At 45.4% G+C, this 16,630-nt stretch overlaps 1 protein-coding gene across 1 annotated transcript in view; it reads right to left on the bottom strand.

Annotated features, from left to right (window-relative positions):
• ANO6 (anoctamin 6) overlaps positions 1-16,630 on the bottom strand; it is a 176,116-nt gene that overhangs the window by 72,401 nt on the left and 87,085 nt on the right. Inside the window, exon 4 of the mRNA XM_082255319.1 lies at positions 3,097-3,162. Within this exon, the coding sequence (XP_082111445.1) occupies positions 3,097-3,162 (66 nt within the window). The remainder of the gene's footprint in view (positions 1-3,096; positions 3,163-16,630) is intronic.

Genomic DNA, 16,630 nt, shown 5'->3' with positions numbered 1-16,630 from the left:
CAGACAAAGGCTGCTAAACACGAACGCTGCTAAACGTGGCTAAAACATGCAATAACTCCAATACGCTTCTTAGAGCACTTTTTACAGCTGCTTTTTCCTGGCGACAGAACTGGCTTTGCAGCTCGTTTTTTCAAACACCCTGTGTGTATGACGCCTAAGTCTAATGAACAGATGAATACCTGTGCTAACCTTCAGTTGAAACCTCCTTCTTTGCAAGGGCTCATGTGCGTTCTATTCAAACACTGGGTTTGCTATTTAAACACACCATGAAAAAAGCAGGTAAAATGCAGCCTCTAAAACTGCCTTGTGTACTGATCGATTAAAGTCTGCTGACTTGCATTTGATGCACATTCCAAATGCAGCTAGACAATGCATGACCACATGAGCTTAAAGCTGGCCATACACTAGCCGAAAAATCGTTCAAACTCATTTACGAAAAATCGGCCGTGAGAGCAGACGATCGTGCCATCATGTAATGACCAAATTTTGAACGATAAATCGTTCAATGGACATAAATGAATTCCGATTTTCTATTTGTGCCCATTAACTGGACGAAAAACGAACGAACGGACTAAATGACAGATTTTCGAAAGATTTTTCGGCTAGTGTATGGCCTGCATTAAAGCTTCTTGGATTTTAGGGTAAGGCTCAGGTCACATATATGTGAATGGGATGCGTATTGAACCACATTTGATTCGCATAACATGTGAACCAAACAGCTTTCAATGGAGCCGGTTTTACATATGTCTGGAGCGACCACTGTTCATTTAAAAAAAGAGTCCTGTGCGTTTTTCAGTCCCATTCAAGTGCGATTTCAAGTAAAAATTTGCACCTGAATTGCACCTGAACTGGTGAACAAAACCGCACAAGTCCTTATTATCCTCCTGGTGGTACGCTCTGCTTCCAGTCATTGAATTGTCAATACCAGTGGAGGGGGGGGGGGGAGGATTGGCACTGGACAGTGTACAGATGGGAGCCCAATCTTGTCATAGTTTAAAGCAAAGCCCTGTGTAGAGCCTGGGCCTATGATCCAAGAAACTCTACAGGCACCAGGGAACCTGTTGGAAGACAAAAAGCTCAATTCACTAAAATGGGCAATTTTTATTTTTTTAATGTTATGCTAATGTTCAAATCAGGAACATAAATATTGCTAGGTGTGTACTTCCTTACTTCCCATATGAAAGGGGAAAATCTCTATTTTCATCCACAACCTATTTTAATCAGCTCCTTTTCCTGCTTCCATTAACAGACAGCTATTGAAACCAAAGGTAATCACTTACCTGAAGCTAGTGTTAAGGGTGATAATCTGATAATCAGTCTGAATTATGTTTTAAAATGATTATATTTATAAACCTATTAAAAGAATGCGGGCCGTATTAAAATAAAAGTAATATCATGACACTACTTAGGCCCCAGTGACATACGAGAGAGTTTTTCAGCTTGTATTCCTATGCCTGGCTACACTCAACATGCGTTATACTAAATCCCTTAATTTGGGTAGGACTTTAATTTTGGGGTGTCAAATATAAATCTCAGTCCATGTAATAAAATATGTACTTGAACTTTATTACAAGCTTCAACTTGATTTTCAAATATGCTCAACATGCAGAATCACACTCTTTTTAATGGTCTCTGTTTACACTTGTTTGCTCAGTCGCCCTACACTCTTTTTTTTTTAGCTATTTTTGAGCTTATTGAGGCACTTTTGTCCCAGCGGGCGTCAATGGGTGTGCCTTTAAACATCCGATACACACGTTCATGTACATATTTTCATATGTTTTTATGCCTAACAATTGCTCGTCTCCCATTGCCTAGCCTAGGAAACAAGTGCCTTGATACACATGCAAAAACAAACACTTGCACAAAGCTTGTAATAGCCCGAAAAAACTCACTTTGAATACTGTCTGCTCAGGTGTGACTGCACCTCTGTGAATTGAAGCTTTAGAGATCTGAGCTATATGTAGCACCCTCCTGGGCAGGGGCTAGGGAGAGAGTATAGTTTTGGATCTTTTCTGCTTACCAGAAAGATTGCCAGATAAATCTGCATTGTTCTCTGCCTACCAGAGAACAGGATCGGCTAGTGAGGTCTGCTCATGGTGCTCAGGTGCAGCTCAGCTTGCCTGAAGTGTTTCACACTGGTCCAATAGGGAGGCATATTGGACAGTGGGAGGAAACCTGACAAATGAGTGAACAGGCATTTAGTACAGCCCTGGCAATTGGCACAGGAAAGTGTCTCAGTGCATGCTGGGATACTGTATAAATGCCAAGGGCACATGTGTTTGGCTGGAGAGCGGGGTCCCGGAGGGAACTGTGCTTCTGGAAGAATAGTAAAACATTCACATAGACACACTCCTAACCCTTCTGGACAGCCTTCCCAGAGGAGCTGAAGCTGTTATAGCTGCAAAGGGTGGGCCAACTCAATATTGAAACCTCCAGACTAAAGCCCCGTACACACGTACCGATTGTCGGCCATAAATATTTGGCCAACGTCTGATCGGCCGATTGTCGGCTTGTTAGTATGATGCTTCCGACAACCGACTGCGACTTTTCGGCCGAATAAAATCTGGTGTGCAGGCTATAAAATTTTTGTTGGCCAACAAAGAACAGCCGATTGTTCGTCAGTCAGTACAGATTTCGGCCGACAAAAGCCAGATGAGCAAGACTGCGCATGCTCAGAGAAGAAAAAACACAGAAAGTTAACCATCACATGACATCACTTCTGCAGTTGGTTGTTGTTGGCCGACAAAATTCGTGTGCAGTCTTGAGCACTTTTCAACCAACACGACAGCACTGGACAAAAGACGGCCGATCGTTCGGCCGACAATCGGTGCGTGTGTACGGGCCTTAAGACTGGGATGCCATTAAAGTTCATGTATGTGTAAAGGCAGCCGTCCCAATACTTAGAAATAGTGTATTTCTAGTTTGCAAGGTCTTTAAATTAATGGCAGGGGGAAAAAAGAAAAAGGAGATATGCGCAATTTTCCATTGTTTACCCCCTTCGCTAAAATATAAACATATATTTTTTGTCTTTCTTCTATACAAATCAATAACAGGTTAACGGAATGTACTGTAACATTTATGGATTTTACAACTTACAGATCTGGTGGCTTCCAGCTGTAAACCATTTCTCATAAGATTGGACTCATAGGCTTGTCGTTTTTTCTGAAATAAAAGGAAAGTGTTGTTGAATAGTAGTGTAACTGAAGAGTAGTTAAATATACAAAGAAATTTACCAGCAAGAAACATTCGCTTAAAAAAGAAACAAACAAAAACATCTAGTGGCTGAATCCTCCAGAATTGGCCTGCGGGAAAGTTTGTGTTTGATCAGTGCATTCTGGCAGCAGGGGAGTCCAGCTGTCAGAATAAATTAGCGGAGCGAGAAGATTTCCCCAACCACCTCAAAGGTGTGGATGGGTTAATCTGTTCAATTTTTTGTTCAGCCTCCTGGCTGTGAAAAAAAAAACAAACAAACCACACACAATATGGAATTTTGAGACTGAGATCAGGTGCCTGCAAGTATTATCCTAATTTGCAGCACACTGATTTCATTGTGGTGTAAATGAGGTGACGACCAGCAAAATACTAAACCCTTAACATAACCTCCAGCTCTTCATTCATCAAATTTGCCTTTAAAAACCTTCTAATCATTATTACCTGCTGGAAATTCCTCCAGAACAGGGAATGCTTTAGGCCCTTTTCACACAAGCTCCGCCTGTCCGTTTTTTTGGCGGATCCGAACGGTCCCCCATGCATCCCTATGGGGCATTGGATGTCAGCGGAGACATGTCCGCTGACACACGATCCGATCCGTCAAATCTGGACGGATGGAAACCCTATTTTCCATCCGTCCAGCGGATCGGATGAGAACGGACCAACGGTCCGTTCCCATCCGATTTCCCCCATAGAGATGCATGGGGAACTGACAGCTGTGTCTCCGCACACAGCGTGGAGACACAGCTGTCATCCTCCTACTCAGTGGGGGATCGGCGGCTCGATCCCCCGCTGAGAAAAACTGAATCCATCCGACGGACGGATAGTGTGAAAGGAGCCTTACACTGGCCACACACTAGTAGAATTTTGTTCAAAATCTTTAATTCTAAAAGCATTTGTTTGATTTTCTAATAGTGGAGTCAAATCAATGCTTGTTTTTGACCAAAGTGATGAGAAAATTCAAAGGAAATTTTTTTTTTTTCAAATTTGAATGTGAAAAGGAAACCAAATTTTGAAGTACTTTCGAAAAAGTCATTGAATGAACAAAAAAAATAAATGTTCATCTGAATATTTGTGACCTGTTATATTGCTTTTATTGCTGCTCAAAGTAGAAGTGAAATGATATTCCCGTGTCCCAGAGCATGGGGTGTAAGTTTCCAGAGGGCTACTAAGTGTAAAGAGTACTCCCAACCAGCCCAAGTAAACAAACGACAAGGAGAGGCCTCGGCCTACATGACTCCACCACACCACAAACCGTGATGCATTTCACCCCACCCACCAGGGGCTTAGTCATAGGAATAAATATTTGTGTGAACATTTGTTTTAAAATCTACTAGCGTATGACCAGCTCTATAGACCTATCAGTGGCTCTGCCTGAACACAGTTCCTCCACTTTGACAGTGGTCAGAGGAATGGCTTCTGTAGCTTTTTGGTCAGGAGTAAAGATGGCCATTCACTCATACATTTTCCAACAAATCTTAAGAATTCTCCTTAAATTTGATGACTTGCTGTTTGAAAGTACTTCAAAGCTTCATTTGCTTTTAAGATTTGATTTTGTAATGAATGTAGTTTCCCAAAACATAAACCACATACACTGTTCGAGAGGAGTTCATTTGAGGAAAAATCCTGGAAGTGATGGCTTGGGTCTCACAGAGCCCTGATCTCAACATCATGGAGTCTGTCTGGGATGAAGACAGAAGGATTTGAGGCAGCCTACACCCACAGAAGATCTGTGGTAGGCAGAGATGTATAGTATCTAAGTAGAAATACTTCACTACTGTACTTAAGTACCGAAAGGCGGCATCTGTACTTTCCTAGAGTAGAATTTTTTTCTCCTACTTCCACTTTTACTTCACTACATTTTTTCAATGATTTCAATACTTCTACTCTATTTTTTTTTTTGTGCTGCATAGGTACTCGTTACAATTATAAAAATGACCACTGCCAGAACAGTAGATGGCAGGTTTCATGAAGCTCAAAACGTGTATTATCAGCGCATACGAAAATAAATGCTACTGTATGTATAAATAAAAGCTGCATTTGAAATAATAAAAAACAATATGATGTTCAAACTTTCGACTTCTTTCTTTAATAACTACATAACACAGTACTTGTACTTTTACTTTCAATACTTGAGTAGCAATTTTTTTTTCAAAACTACTGGTACTTTTACTTTCAGTACTTGAGTAGCAAAATTTTTTAAAAAAACTACTTGCAATACTTAAGTACAAAAAATGTTGAATACTTTAGTACTACTACTCAAGTCACTTTTTGATCGAGCACTTCCACTTCTACTCAAGTCACTTTTTGATCGAGCACTTGTACTTTTACTCAAGTATGGGTTTCGAGTACTTTATACAACTCTGGTGGTAGGTTCCCCAAGATGTTTGGAACAACCTACCTGCCGAGTTCCTTCAAAAATCATGTGCAAGTGTATAATGATTGAATAATTGATACTCTTTTGAAGGCAAAGGGTGGTCACAACAAATATTGATTTGGATTTCACTTCTGTTCATTTACTTTCCACTTTTCCATTTTGTAATTGATAAAAATAAGTTATTAACACTTCAATTTCTTTTTTTTTTTTCACACCTGGCTACAACTTTTGCACAGTACATTATATATATATATATATATATATATACACATACATACATATACACACACACATATATTATATATATATATATATATATAAAAAAAAATATATATATATATATATATATATATATTAGGGGGTGAAGCGTTTCGTAGTCCACAGCAACAAACTGGGAGAGTTTAGAACATTAGGATTTCAGTTCAGTGCACAGGAATCTGGCAGGAGCAACAGATATTTTCTGTACCTTTAGAAGATGTTCTTAGCCTAAAAAGGAAAACTAATGCAGCTGTCAAATCTAGAGACTAGTCAGCTACAATATGATACATTTTTGTTTGCCGGTTGAGATCTACTTTAATCTTTAGTTCATCTTGGAAAAAATCATAGGAGCCCTAATTCTCTGCAGGGTTCTATAAATGTAGGTTTCAAATGCAGTATAAGTTGGAGGCGACAAATTGTATCAATGGACAAGCATGGAGCACAGAGGATCTCTATACTCATCATTGTATTTATGTGGCCAGAAATAACTTCCCCAAGCACTCTAATGCCCCACTGTGATGTGTGGCATCAAGCAGAAACACATTTCACCTGATTTGGATGTAAATACCCTCACATTAAGGCCCCTTTCACACACTCCGTCCATCGGACGGAGTCCGTTTTTCTCAGCGGGGGATCGATCCGCAGATCCCCGCCTGAGCAGGAGGATGACAGCTGTGTTTCCGCGCTGTGTACGGAGACACAGCTGTCGGTTCCCCATGCATCTCTATGGGGGAATTGGATGGGAACGGACCGTCGGTTCGTTCCCATCCGATCCGCTGGACGGATGGAAAATAGGGTTTCCATCCGTCCAGATTTTACGGATCGGATGTCAGCGGACATGTCTCCGCTGACATCCGATGCCCCATAGGGATGCATGGGGGGACCGTTCAGATCCGCCAAAAAAAAACGTACAGGCGGATCTGAACGGTCCGCCTGTATGAAAGAGCCCTTAAGCTGAAAGTCTACAGTAAAAGCACATCTTGTTTGTTTCATTTCAAATCCATTGTAGTGGTGTATAGAGCCAAAAAGATTAGAATTGTGTCGATGTCCCAATATTTATGGACCTGATTGTAGCTTATGCACGTTTTTGAGCTTTGTAGTTTTTTTCAACTGTTCTTTTTGCTGCTTTTTTACATGAAAAACACATCTGCTTGCTGCGTTTGGGGTTTTAATAGGAATGAAAGCGAATGATACACATTTTTTACATGTTTCTTGAGCGTGTGCAAAAGTCGCACAACGTGTTGCACATAGCAGAGTGCAAATGCAGCCTTAACAGTAGTACCTAAGATCTCTGCATGTGGCTACATAGGGAGGTCCCTGGCAGATGGCAGGTCCTTATTTGTCATTTCCCTTGTTCACATTACACAAACGGTTAAAAATACGCAATCTTCCTTCAAAGACCATTATGGTACCGCAGACACAGGATTGTATGTGCCAGCATGTATTTAGCTACACTCATTAGTTTACTCTGGCCCTTGCAAGAACAGCACTGTAGACGACCACACATTATCCAATATTAGGTGGCCACTACTGCCGCCCGTTCTGCTGAAAATGCTAGATGTCTGGCTTTAGTACTTTCTTTTCACTGTGTACAAAAAGTAGGCAGATCAGGATAGTCAGGAATCCTTATCTCCAGATATATTCTTGGGTACTATTGAAGCAAGACGACCATGATAGCCAGGCCACATGCATTAGCAGAATGAAAAGTTGCAGAAGCAGCCTCCACATTCTTCTCAGGAATGGTTTCTTTTAAGGCATACAAATATCATCTTTAAGGTTTGGTTTGGGTAGGAGAAAGAAAATACCGCAGCATTTCAACTGCCAAAAGTTGTTCAGTAAATATTACAATACGTAAGCAAACCAGTCAATCCTGATCTTCCATACAGGTGCTTTGTGTTGCAAATGACAGAACACGGACACGGCTTCACACAATGCACACATCACAGACAACAAACAATGCTATGCTACAGATATAGAAAAGCTGACTGCAGAGGCGTAACTAGAACCTTCAGGGCCCCAGGGCAAGAAACCATGAAGGGCCCCCCGGACCCCTGGCCGGGGCCCTTCCCTTCCCCCATTTTGGATAGCGCAAGGGATGGTTAGAACTCCTGTCAGCTTATTTTTTTTTTTGCCATCTGTGTTCCATCTGGTATATTTTCCTTCACCTCCTGTCCCATAGCCAAAACAGCAAGCAAGAGGAAATCCTTTCCAAAGTTAGGGAATCCCTGATTGTCCCCAGGCCCACCAGAACTAGTATCCTCATTGGAAGATTTCCCCTCTATTAAAGTGTTACTAAACCCACAACCGTAAAATCAGTCTGTATATGCAGTAAAGCATGTTTGCTATATTCACTGTGGAACCTAAGAGGTTAATCTTCTGCATTGTGTATTAATGGCTGTTTGATCCTGTCTTCTCTGGTCTTCCCCTTCTTTTACTGTTCCCAATCTATCTGCTAATAGTATAGAGCCTTAGGGGCACTCTGCACATGCTCAGTTTGGTGTGTATTGCTAGAGAGTTTTTTTTTTTTTTTTGGGAGGGTGCATGTGATTAGCACAGGGCCAATCACTACTGTCCAGACAGAAAGTCAGGGATCATGCAGCATCATAGGACAATCAGAGGAGAATGAAAAATCCTCCTACAAGCTTTAACCAGTGCTTGGCCGGACACTGATAGAAGTCTAAAGACTGCTATATACTGATGAGAAAAAGTATTTTGCAGTTAAATTTAAAAAATAAATTGCATTTCCATGTTCTGTGTACTGGGAGACCAGATATAGTGAATGCAGGATCCTGGGTTTAGTAACACTTTAATGTTCTGGGTACAACCCAAAATGTGTTTTTTTTTTTTTCATTTTCACTTCAGTGATTGGGGTAAATGGGACAAAAAGAGGGTGAATCTCCCTAATGGGAATAGACAGCAGAAAAAAAAACATGAATTCAATGTGGGTACCTGCGCTTATGGTAATCAATAAATTAAATTAAATAACTTAAAGAATCTGCAGCTAGACGGGAAGGGTGGCTTCTTCAGTAGTAATAAAGTATGGGTGTCAGCGCAACTTAGATTAATATTAATGCTTAAATTAATGTATACTCTTGTTGTAATCCCTCTCTGTTCTTTCCAAAGAAAAAAAAAGTTTTAGTTACATTTTAATTCAAATAAAGGAGTGCACATTGTACATAAAAACCAACATGTTAGAATATCCGCTTTAAAGTAGTATTAAACCCAAAAGCAAATATTTTATTGCAGTTTATCTAATCCTAGATGTGGTCGATGCATTTATTTTCTTTGATAGGCTCTCTCACCCCCCCCCCCCCCCGACGCATCTTTCTCTGCTGATCCAGCCAGTAAAGTTTGTTGTTTTTCAGGAGAACAAGCTCTCCAGCGGAATGTAACACTCAAATGGATGAGACAACCCATTAACCTCTGACAAGGGTACTTACAATGACCAGCTTTTATGTAAAAACCTTTATTCCAAAAGGAAAAACCTGCTGTAACTGCTTATGAAGTGTTAGCTGAAGATGGCTTCAATTAGTGTATCTAAAGCTGCTAATCATCTTTCACGCTGGATAACCTTGTCCCGACACTGCCCCCCGCCCCCCCCATTATACCTAACTGAACCATATCTTGATCCAGCTCTGTGCTAAGAGCAGTGCCTCTCTCCCCCTCCTCACTGGACATTGAGGAAGCAGGGGGGTCCATTGGCTCCTGCTGCTGTAAATCAAATCCTGTGAAGAGGCAGCAGGGGAAGGGGCAGAGTTATGCTGTCTGTGTGTCAATGATATGAGCCCACACAAGTGCCCCCCATAGCAAACAGCTTGCTATGGGGGCACTTATAAGGGGGGAGGGGGGAGCCAGGAGCAGCAAAGGGGGGATCTCAAAAGAAGAGGATCTAGGCTGCTCTGTGCAAAACCATTGCACAGAGCAGGAGAGCATGACTGGTTTGTTATTTTAAAAAAAAAAACCTTTACAACCACTTTAAGCTCACTGTGGATCATCCTCCCATGTAGGATCTTGTTCTGGTATTTCACGTAATGGGGTAAGAATGATCTCAAATTGTGCTCTGGTGACATTACACACATGCACCCCTGATTATTGCTACAAGCAGCAATGTCACCATAGGTTGTGCAGGAATGGTTAATCTTTACCACTATCAGGAAGCTGGTCCTGAACAATGATGTACAGCTAATGCTGAAGCACATGCATGTAGACAAGAAGTGGCTGAAAAAGGCAGAGAAGATTAGCAACACTGAGATGTCACATACAAGAATGGAACTGTATGAAGATAATCGTTTATGATACACCTTTCTTTAGTAAATTAAATCTAATTTAATGACCATACTGAGGCTCTGTTCGAATCATGTAACATGTGAATTGGCATGACAAGTCGAAAATCATGTATTTTAATGGCCACTGTTCTAATTGCACCAAAAAAGGTTTCTGTGCTACTTTGATGCATCTTTCTTGCAACTGAATGCCATAGAGTATAATACGCTGCAAGAAAGTCCCACTGGTAATAACAGAGCCTAAAGGACTCCGCTAGGACCGGCCAACCATAGTGATGTAACATGCATACATCTCAAGTATAATAAAACTACAATATAAAAAAAAAGTTTCTAGGGAGCCACAACACAGCCAGACACTGTCACCACAAAATCAATACAATCAATTTGTACAAATGGCATAAATGAAGAAGAAAGGTCTCGAGTGACCACAGATTAGAGATCAACCGATTATCGGCAACACCGATATATCGGGGGCCGATATGCACTTTCCCCGACATATGGGAATCAGCCTTTGGATTTACCGATATTGCCGATATTTCCATGCGGTCATCGCGTATGTTGCGCCATGGCAGCTCTTAGGCCTCCTCCCTCAGCCTCGTTACAGTGTCTTTTACCTGCCGCGGCCACACTGGGGTCTGCATGCTGCTCAGGCGGTTGGTCGGGACAGTGAGTTCTTCTACATCTAGTGAGTGAACAGTGACCAACAGTCAGGGCCGGCCTTAGGTGTTCAGGCGCCCTGTGCGAGGTAATCCTGTGGCGCGCCCCCCCCCCGCATTTTCTTGCACCTTTTTTCCACTTTATTTGACTTTTCTTTTTTATGATCACTAATAACTTAGCCCCCCTTACATCAGAGACCCCCCAAACAGAGCCCCCTTTACATTAGAGACCCCCCAAACAAAGTCCCTCTTAATTTAAAGCCCCCCTACATCAGAGAGCCCCCACACAGAGCCCCCTCACATCAGAGACCCCCCACACAGAGCCCCCCTCACATCAGAGACCCCCCACACAAAGCCACTCTAACATCAGAGACCCCCCACACAGAGCCCCGCTCACATCAGAGACCCCCCACACAAATCCCCCTCACATCAGAGACCCCCACACAAAGCCCCCCTTACATCAGAGACCCCCACATCAGAGAACCCCCACATCAGAGAGCCCCCTTACATCAGAGAGCCCCCTTACATCACAGACCCCCCACATCAGAGCCCCCACATCAGAGTGCCCCCTTACATCACAGACCCCCCCACACAAAGCCCCCTTACATCAGAGCCCCCCCCACACAGAGCCCCCCAACATCAGAGAGCCCCCCTTACATTAGACCCCCTACAAAAAGCCCCCTTACATCAGAGCCCCCCCGCACACAGAGCCCCTCACATCAGAGAGCCCCCCTTACATCACAGACCCCCCACACAAAGCCCCCTTACATCAGAGCCCCCCCACACAGAGCCCCCCCACATCAGAGAGCCCCCCTTACATTAGACCCCCCACAAAAAGCCCCCTTACATCAGAGCCCCCCCCACACAGAGCCCCCCATATCAGAGAGCCCCCCTTACATCGCAGACCCCCACACAAAGCCCCCTTACATCAGAGCCCACCCCCACACAGAGCCCCTCACATCAGAGCCCCCCTTACATCACAGACCCCCCCACAAAAACTCCCCTTACATAAGAGCCCCCCCCACACAGAGCCCCCCTTACAAAGCCCCCCACATCAGAGAGCCCCCCTCACACAGAGCCCCCCACATCAGAGACCCCCCTAACATTTTTTTGAAGGAGACCTCACTTACCTTACCTCACGCTGTCTGCACTTTTCTTTAAACTTCCCGCCCACACATCCCTGGGGAGTGTGGGCGGGGCGGAAGGAGGAGGAGAAGGGCGGGCGAGGAGGAGCTGACGATCCCTGCAGGGAGGAGGGATCTGTCACCGTGCGTGGATCAGAGGCTGAGCTGTGTGTAATACACAGCTCGCCTCAGACAGGCTGCAGGCTGCAGCAAAAGGTGAGGTGACCGAGGCACAGTCGCACAGCGGGAGGTAAGCGGCGGCCGTGGCCTGTGTTAACCCTGTCCAGGCCGCGGTCGCCGCTTACCTCCCGCTGTGCGGCCTGAATCGCCTGATCTTCTGTGAGCTGCGATGGCCGCACAGCGCCCTTGTTGCCCATGGCGCCCTGTGCGGCCGCACAACTCGCACACCCCAAAGGCCGGCCCTGCCAACAGTCTGACACACGTTCTGTACCTGCTCTGTGAGTGATAAGTGATAACAGTGACCAACAGTCTGACACACGTTCTGTATCTGTTGTGTAACACAGCCGCAGCGGCCACCCACCCCCCACAGCTTCCCAGTGACAGCCAGCAACTCAGTTCCACACACCCACTGTGTATCAGCCAGCCAGCCACAGGCCCTGCCTGAGTCCTGACTCCTGAGTCCTGACTGTACAACTACAAGCTAGCCAGTGCCAGGCCGGCCACCACACAGGGTGCCAGCCAGCCACCAAAGGGTGACAGCCAGCCAACCAACCCACCCACCCGGTGACAGCCAGTCACGAAAGGGTGCCAGCCAGCCATCAATGCGGTGCCAGCCAGCCACCACAGGGTGCCACTGCCAGCCAGCCACCCACCACAGGGTGCCAGCCAGCCACCCACCACCACAGGGTGCCAGCCAGCCAGCCACCCACCACCACAGGGTGCCAGCCAGCCAGCCACCCACCACCACAGGGTGCCAGCCAGCCAGCCACCCACCACAGGGTGCCAGCCAGCCAGCCACCCACCACAGGGTGCCAGCCAGCCACTCACCACAGTGTACAAGTCAGCCAGCCACCCACTACAGGGTGCAAGCCAGCCACCCACTACAGGGTGCCAGCCAGCCACCACCACAGGGTGCCAGCCAGCCACCCACCACAGGGTGCCAGCCAGTCACTCACCGCAGAGTGCCAGCCAGCCACCTACTACAGGGTGCCAGCCAGCCACCACAAGGTGCCAGCCAGCCACCCACCACAGGGTGCCAGCTAGCCGGACAGCCACCCACCACAGGGTGCCAGTCAGCCAGACAGCCACCCACCACAGGGTGCCAGCCAGCCACCCACCACAGGGTGCCAGCCACTCACCACAGTGTACAAGTCAGCCAGCCACCCACTACAGGGTGCCAGCCAGCCACCCACCACAGGGTGCCAGCCAGTCACTCACCGCAGAGTGCCAGCCAGCCACCTACTACAGGGTGCCAGCCAGCCACCACAGGGTGCCAGCCAGCCACCCACCACAGGGTGCCAGACAGCCACCCACCACAGGGTGCCAGCCAAACAGCCACTCACCACAGGGTGCCAGCCAGACAGCCACCCACCACAGGGTGCCAGCCAGACACCCACCACAGGGTGCAAGCCACCCACCCACCACAGGGTGCCAGCCACCCACCACAGGGTGCCAGCCAGCCACCCACCACAGGGTGCCAGCCAGCCACCCACCACAGGGTGCCAGCCAAACAGCCACCCACCACAGGGTGCCAGCCAGCCAGACAGCCACCCACCACAGGGTGCCAGCCAGCCACCCACCACAGGGTGCCAGCCAGCCAGCCACCCACCCCAGGGTGCCAGACAGCCACTCACCACAGGGTGCCAGCCACCCACCCACCACAGGGTGCCAGCCAGCCACCCACTACAGGGTGCCAGCCAGCCATTTTGTTTAAGCCTATATTAGTGTCTGACTCTTTCTAGTTTCAACGGAGATGGATGGAGATAGAAAAATTAAAAGTGTGGTCTGGGACTATTTCTCTTCTCCATCTCCAGGAAAATCAGCAGCATTGTGCAACACTTGCAAAAACAATGTGAGCATGGGATCAATAACTGCAAAAACCAAAAATACGTCTAATCTTTGGGCCCATCTAAGAGTTCATCATGTTGAATTGTATAATGCAGCACAGAAAAAAAAAATTAAAAAATTAAAACAAGGTTAATCATCCCTATCACAGGCAACAATAACAGATATGTTTCAGGAAAAAAAAAACAGGTGGCTAAATCTGATGAAAGATCCCAACTGCTGGACAGAGTAATCACAGAGATGATGGTCACTGATAACCAGCCATTTACAATAGTGTCTGACTCTGGATTTAAGCGGTTGATGTCCATAGTTGAGCCAAGGTACACACTGAAGAGTGACAGATTTTTGTCAAACTGAAATTCTGCAAAAGATTCACCAAAAGGTCGTTGACAAAGTAAAGACTATGCTGCAACCAGAGAATGCTGGCAACTTACTCTCATTCACGACGGACTGCTGGTCAGGACAAACAGAATCACTAATGAGTCTTACATGCCACTTCATTGACAGCGGATGGACAAGAAGGCATGTGGTGTTGAATACAAAAGTGATGCAAGGATCCTACACTGGGGAGTACATTAGAGAAATGTTTCTAGGCATGCTACAAGAATGGGGAATCACCAAAGACCGAGTGATGCCTGTGCTGTGAGACAGTGGAGTGAACTAAAATGTATGAGACTTGCTGAAGTGTCAGGCCTCAGTTGCATGGCACACACCCTTCAACTGGTGGTAAATGAAGAAGTGTGCAGGCCATTTCCACCATTCTTATCTTGCAATGCAGCGACTGAGGTGCTTTCAGGAAGACCTTGGCCTACCCAAAAACAACCTGATACAGGCTGTTCCATTACAATGGAACTCAACGCTACACATGTTACAAAGGATGCTGGAGCAGAAGCGAGCTCTCACTATATATTCTGGTGAATATGTACTTGGAGGACATTCTTGTCCTACTGCAGATCAGTGGGACATAGTAGGCAACATTATAGAGACGCTCATACCCATTGAGGAAGTGACACTGGAGGGGAGTCATTACGACTCATCTGTTTCCTCTGTGATCCCATGTGTGAGACTCCTGAAGATGCTTCTTCAACACAATGAAGGACCCCACACACGTGGCATCTAAGCATGTAGGCAGGCCATGAGGGACAGCCTTGCCAAAAGGTTTGAGAAGCATGAGGAGAATAAAAATGTTGTGCTTGCATGTCTTTTGGATCCTCGATACAAGAATGGTCCTTTCTCGTCTGATGATGTATTGGCCAAGGCAAAGCAATGGCTGACAGAATATATTCAACAAAAGGTGCAGGAGGTTCCTCCTGACGAAAAGAAAAGTCAAGGACAAGAAGAGAAGGTTTCTGATGTGGAAGAGCAGGATGCAGGAGAAAAATGTCCCAAAAGACAACGGACAGAAGAGAAAATTCATTGTGGTCAAATAGATGCAACGTTCAGCGTTTTATTGGGGCCTCATGCAGAGGATTCATCAGAATCGGCAATAATGAGCCTGGATGATGAATTTCATCTCTATTTGAAAGAACCAGTAATTGACAGAAGAAGTGATCCTCTTCAGTGGTGGAAAGAAAATGAGGCACGCTACAAAAGACTAGCTTCTCATGCTAGAAGATACCTTTCTGCTCCTACTTCCTCAGTACCAAGTGAGCGTGTTTTTAGTGAAGTGGCAGCAATTTATGAAAAGAAAAAAAGCCGTTTAACTGGTGAACATGCTGAAATGTTATGATTTCTGCAACTATAACATTGTTCTACTTAACTGGGAGTATTGATCTGAAAGTGTAGTAGTAGTGTCTGTCCACCAGTCCACTGAGTCTGTCCAATCCACTGTCTAGCTTGTGTATATTTTTTTTTCTAGCAGTTCTAGCAAAAATAGACATAGTAGACAGTGGACTGGAGTCAGTGCCAGTGAACTACTGCTGCAGTAGAACGCCATTCACTGCTGCAATAATTTTAAATAACTACTGCAGCAGTGATTTAAAATGATTGCAGTAAGTAAGTGCCCTACTGCAGCGGTAGTCCACTGACTACAGTCCAATCCACTGTGTAGCTGTTGCCTTCTTTTTTTTTTTTTTTAGCAGTATTGCACTGACTGCAGTAGTTGCAGTGAGTGCCATACTGCAGAGGTAGTCCTCCACTGACTCCAGTCCAATCCACTGTGTATGTATATTTATTGTGTAGCGGTTGTTGTTGCCTAGCTTTTTTTCTAGCCGTTTTGCACTGACTGCACTGCAGTAGTTGCAGTGAGTGCCATATTCAGGTAGTCCTCCACCGGCTCCAGTCCAATCCAATGTGACATGTGTAGCTGATGCCTTGCTTGTTTTTTTTCTAGCAGTATTGCACTGTCTGCAGTAGTTGCAGTGAGTGCTATACTGCAGAGGTAATCCTCCACTGACTCCAGTCCAATCCACTGTGAAATGTGTAGCTATTGCCTTGCTTTTTTTCTAGCAGTTTTTCACTGACTGCACACTGCATTAGTTGCAGTGAGTGGAATACTGCAGAGGTAGTCCTCCACTGACTCCAGTCCAATCCACTGTGTATGTGTATTTATTGTGTAATGGTTGTTGTTGCCTAGCTTTTTTTCTATAAGTTTTGCACTGACTGCACTGCAGTAGTTGCAGTGAGTGCCATACTGCAGATAGTCCTCCACCGACTCCAGTCCAATCCACTGTGACATGTGTAGCTGTTGCCTTGCTT

Source organism: Pelophylax lessonae (assembly GCF_965119305.1).
Source record: "Pelophylax lessonae genome assembly, chromosome: 4".
Taxonomy (NCBI): domain Eukaryota; kingdom Metazoa; phylum Chordata; class Amphibia; order Anura; family Ranidae; genus Pelophylax; species Pelophylax lessonae.
The sequence above is the reverse complement of the archived record's forward strand: the minus strand, read 5'-3'. Positions and strand labels throughout refer to the sequence as shown.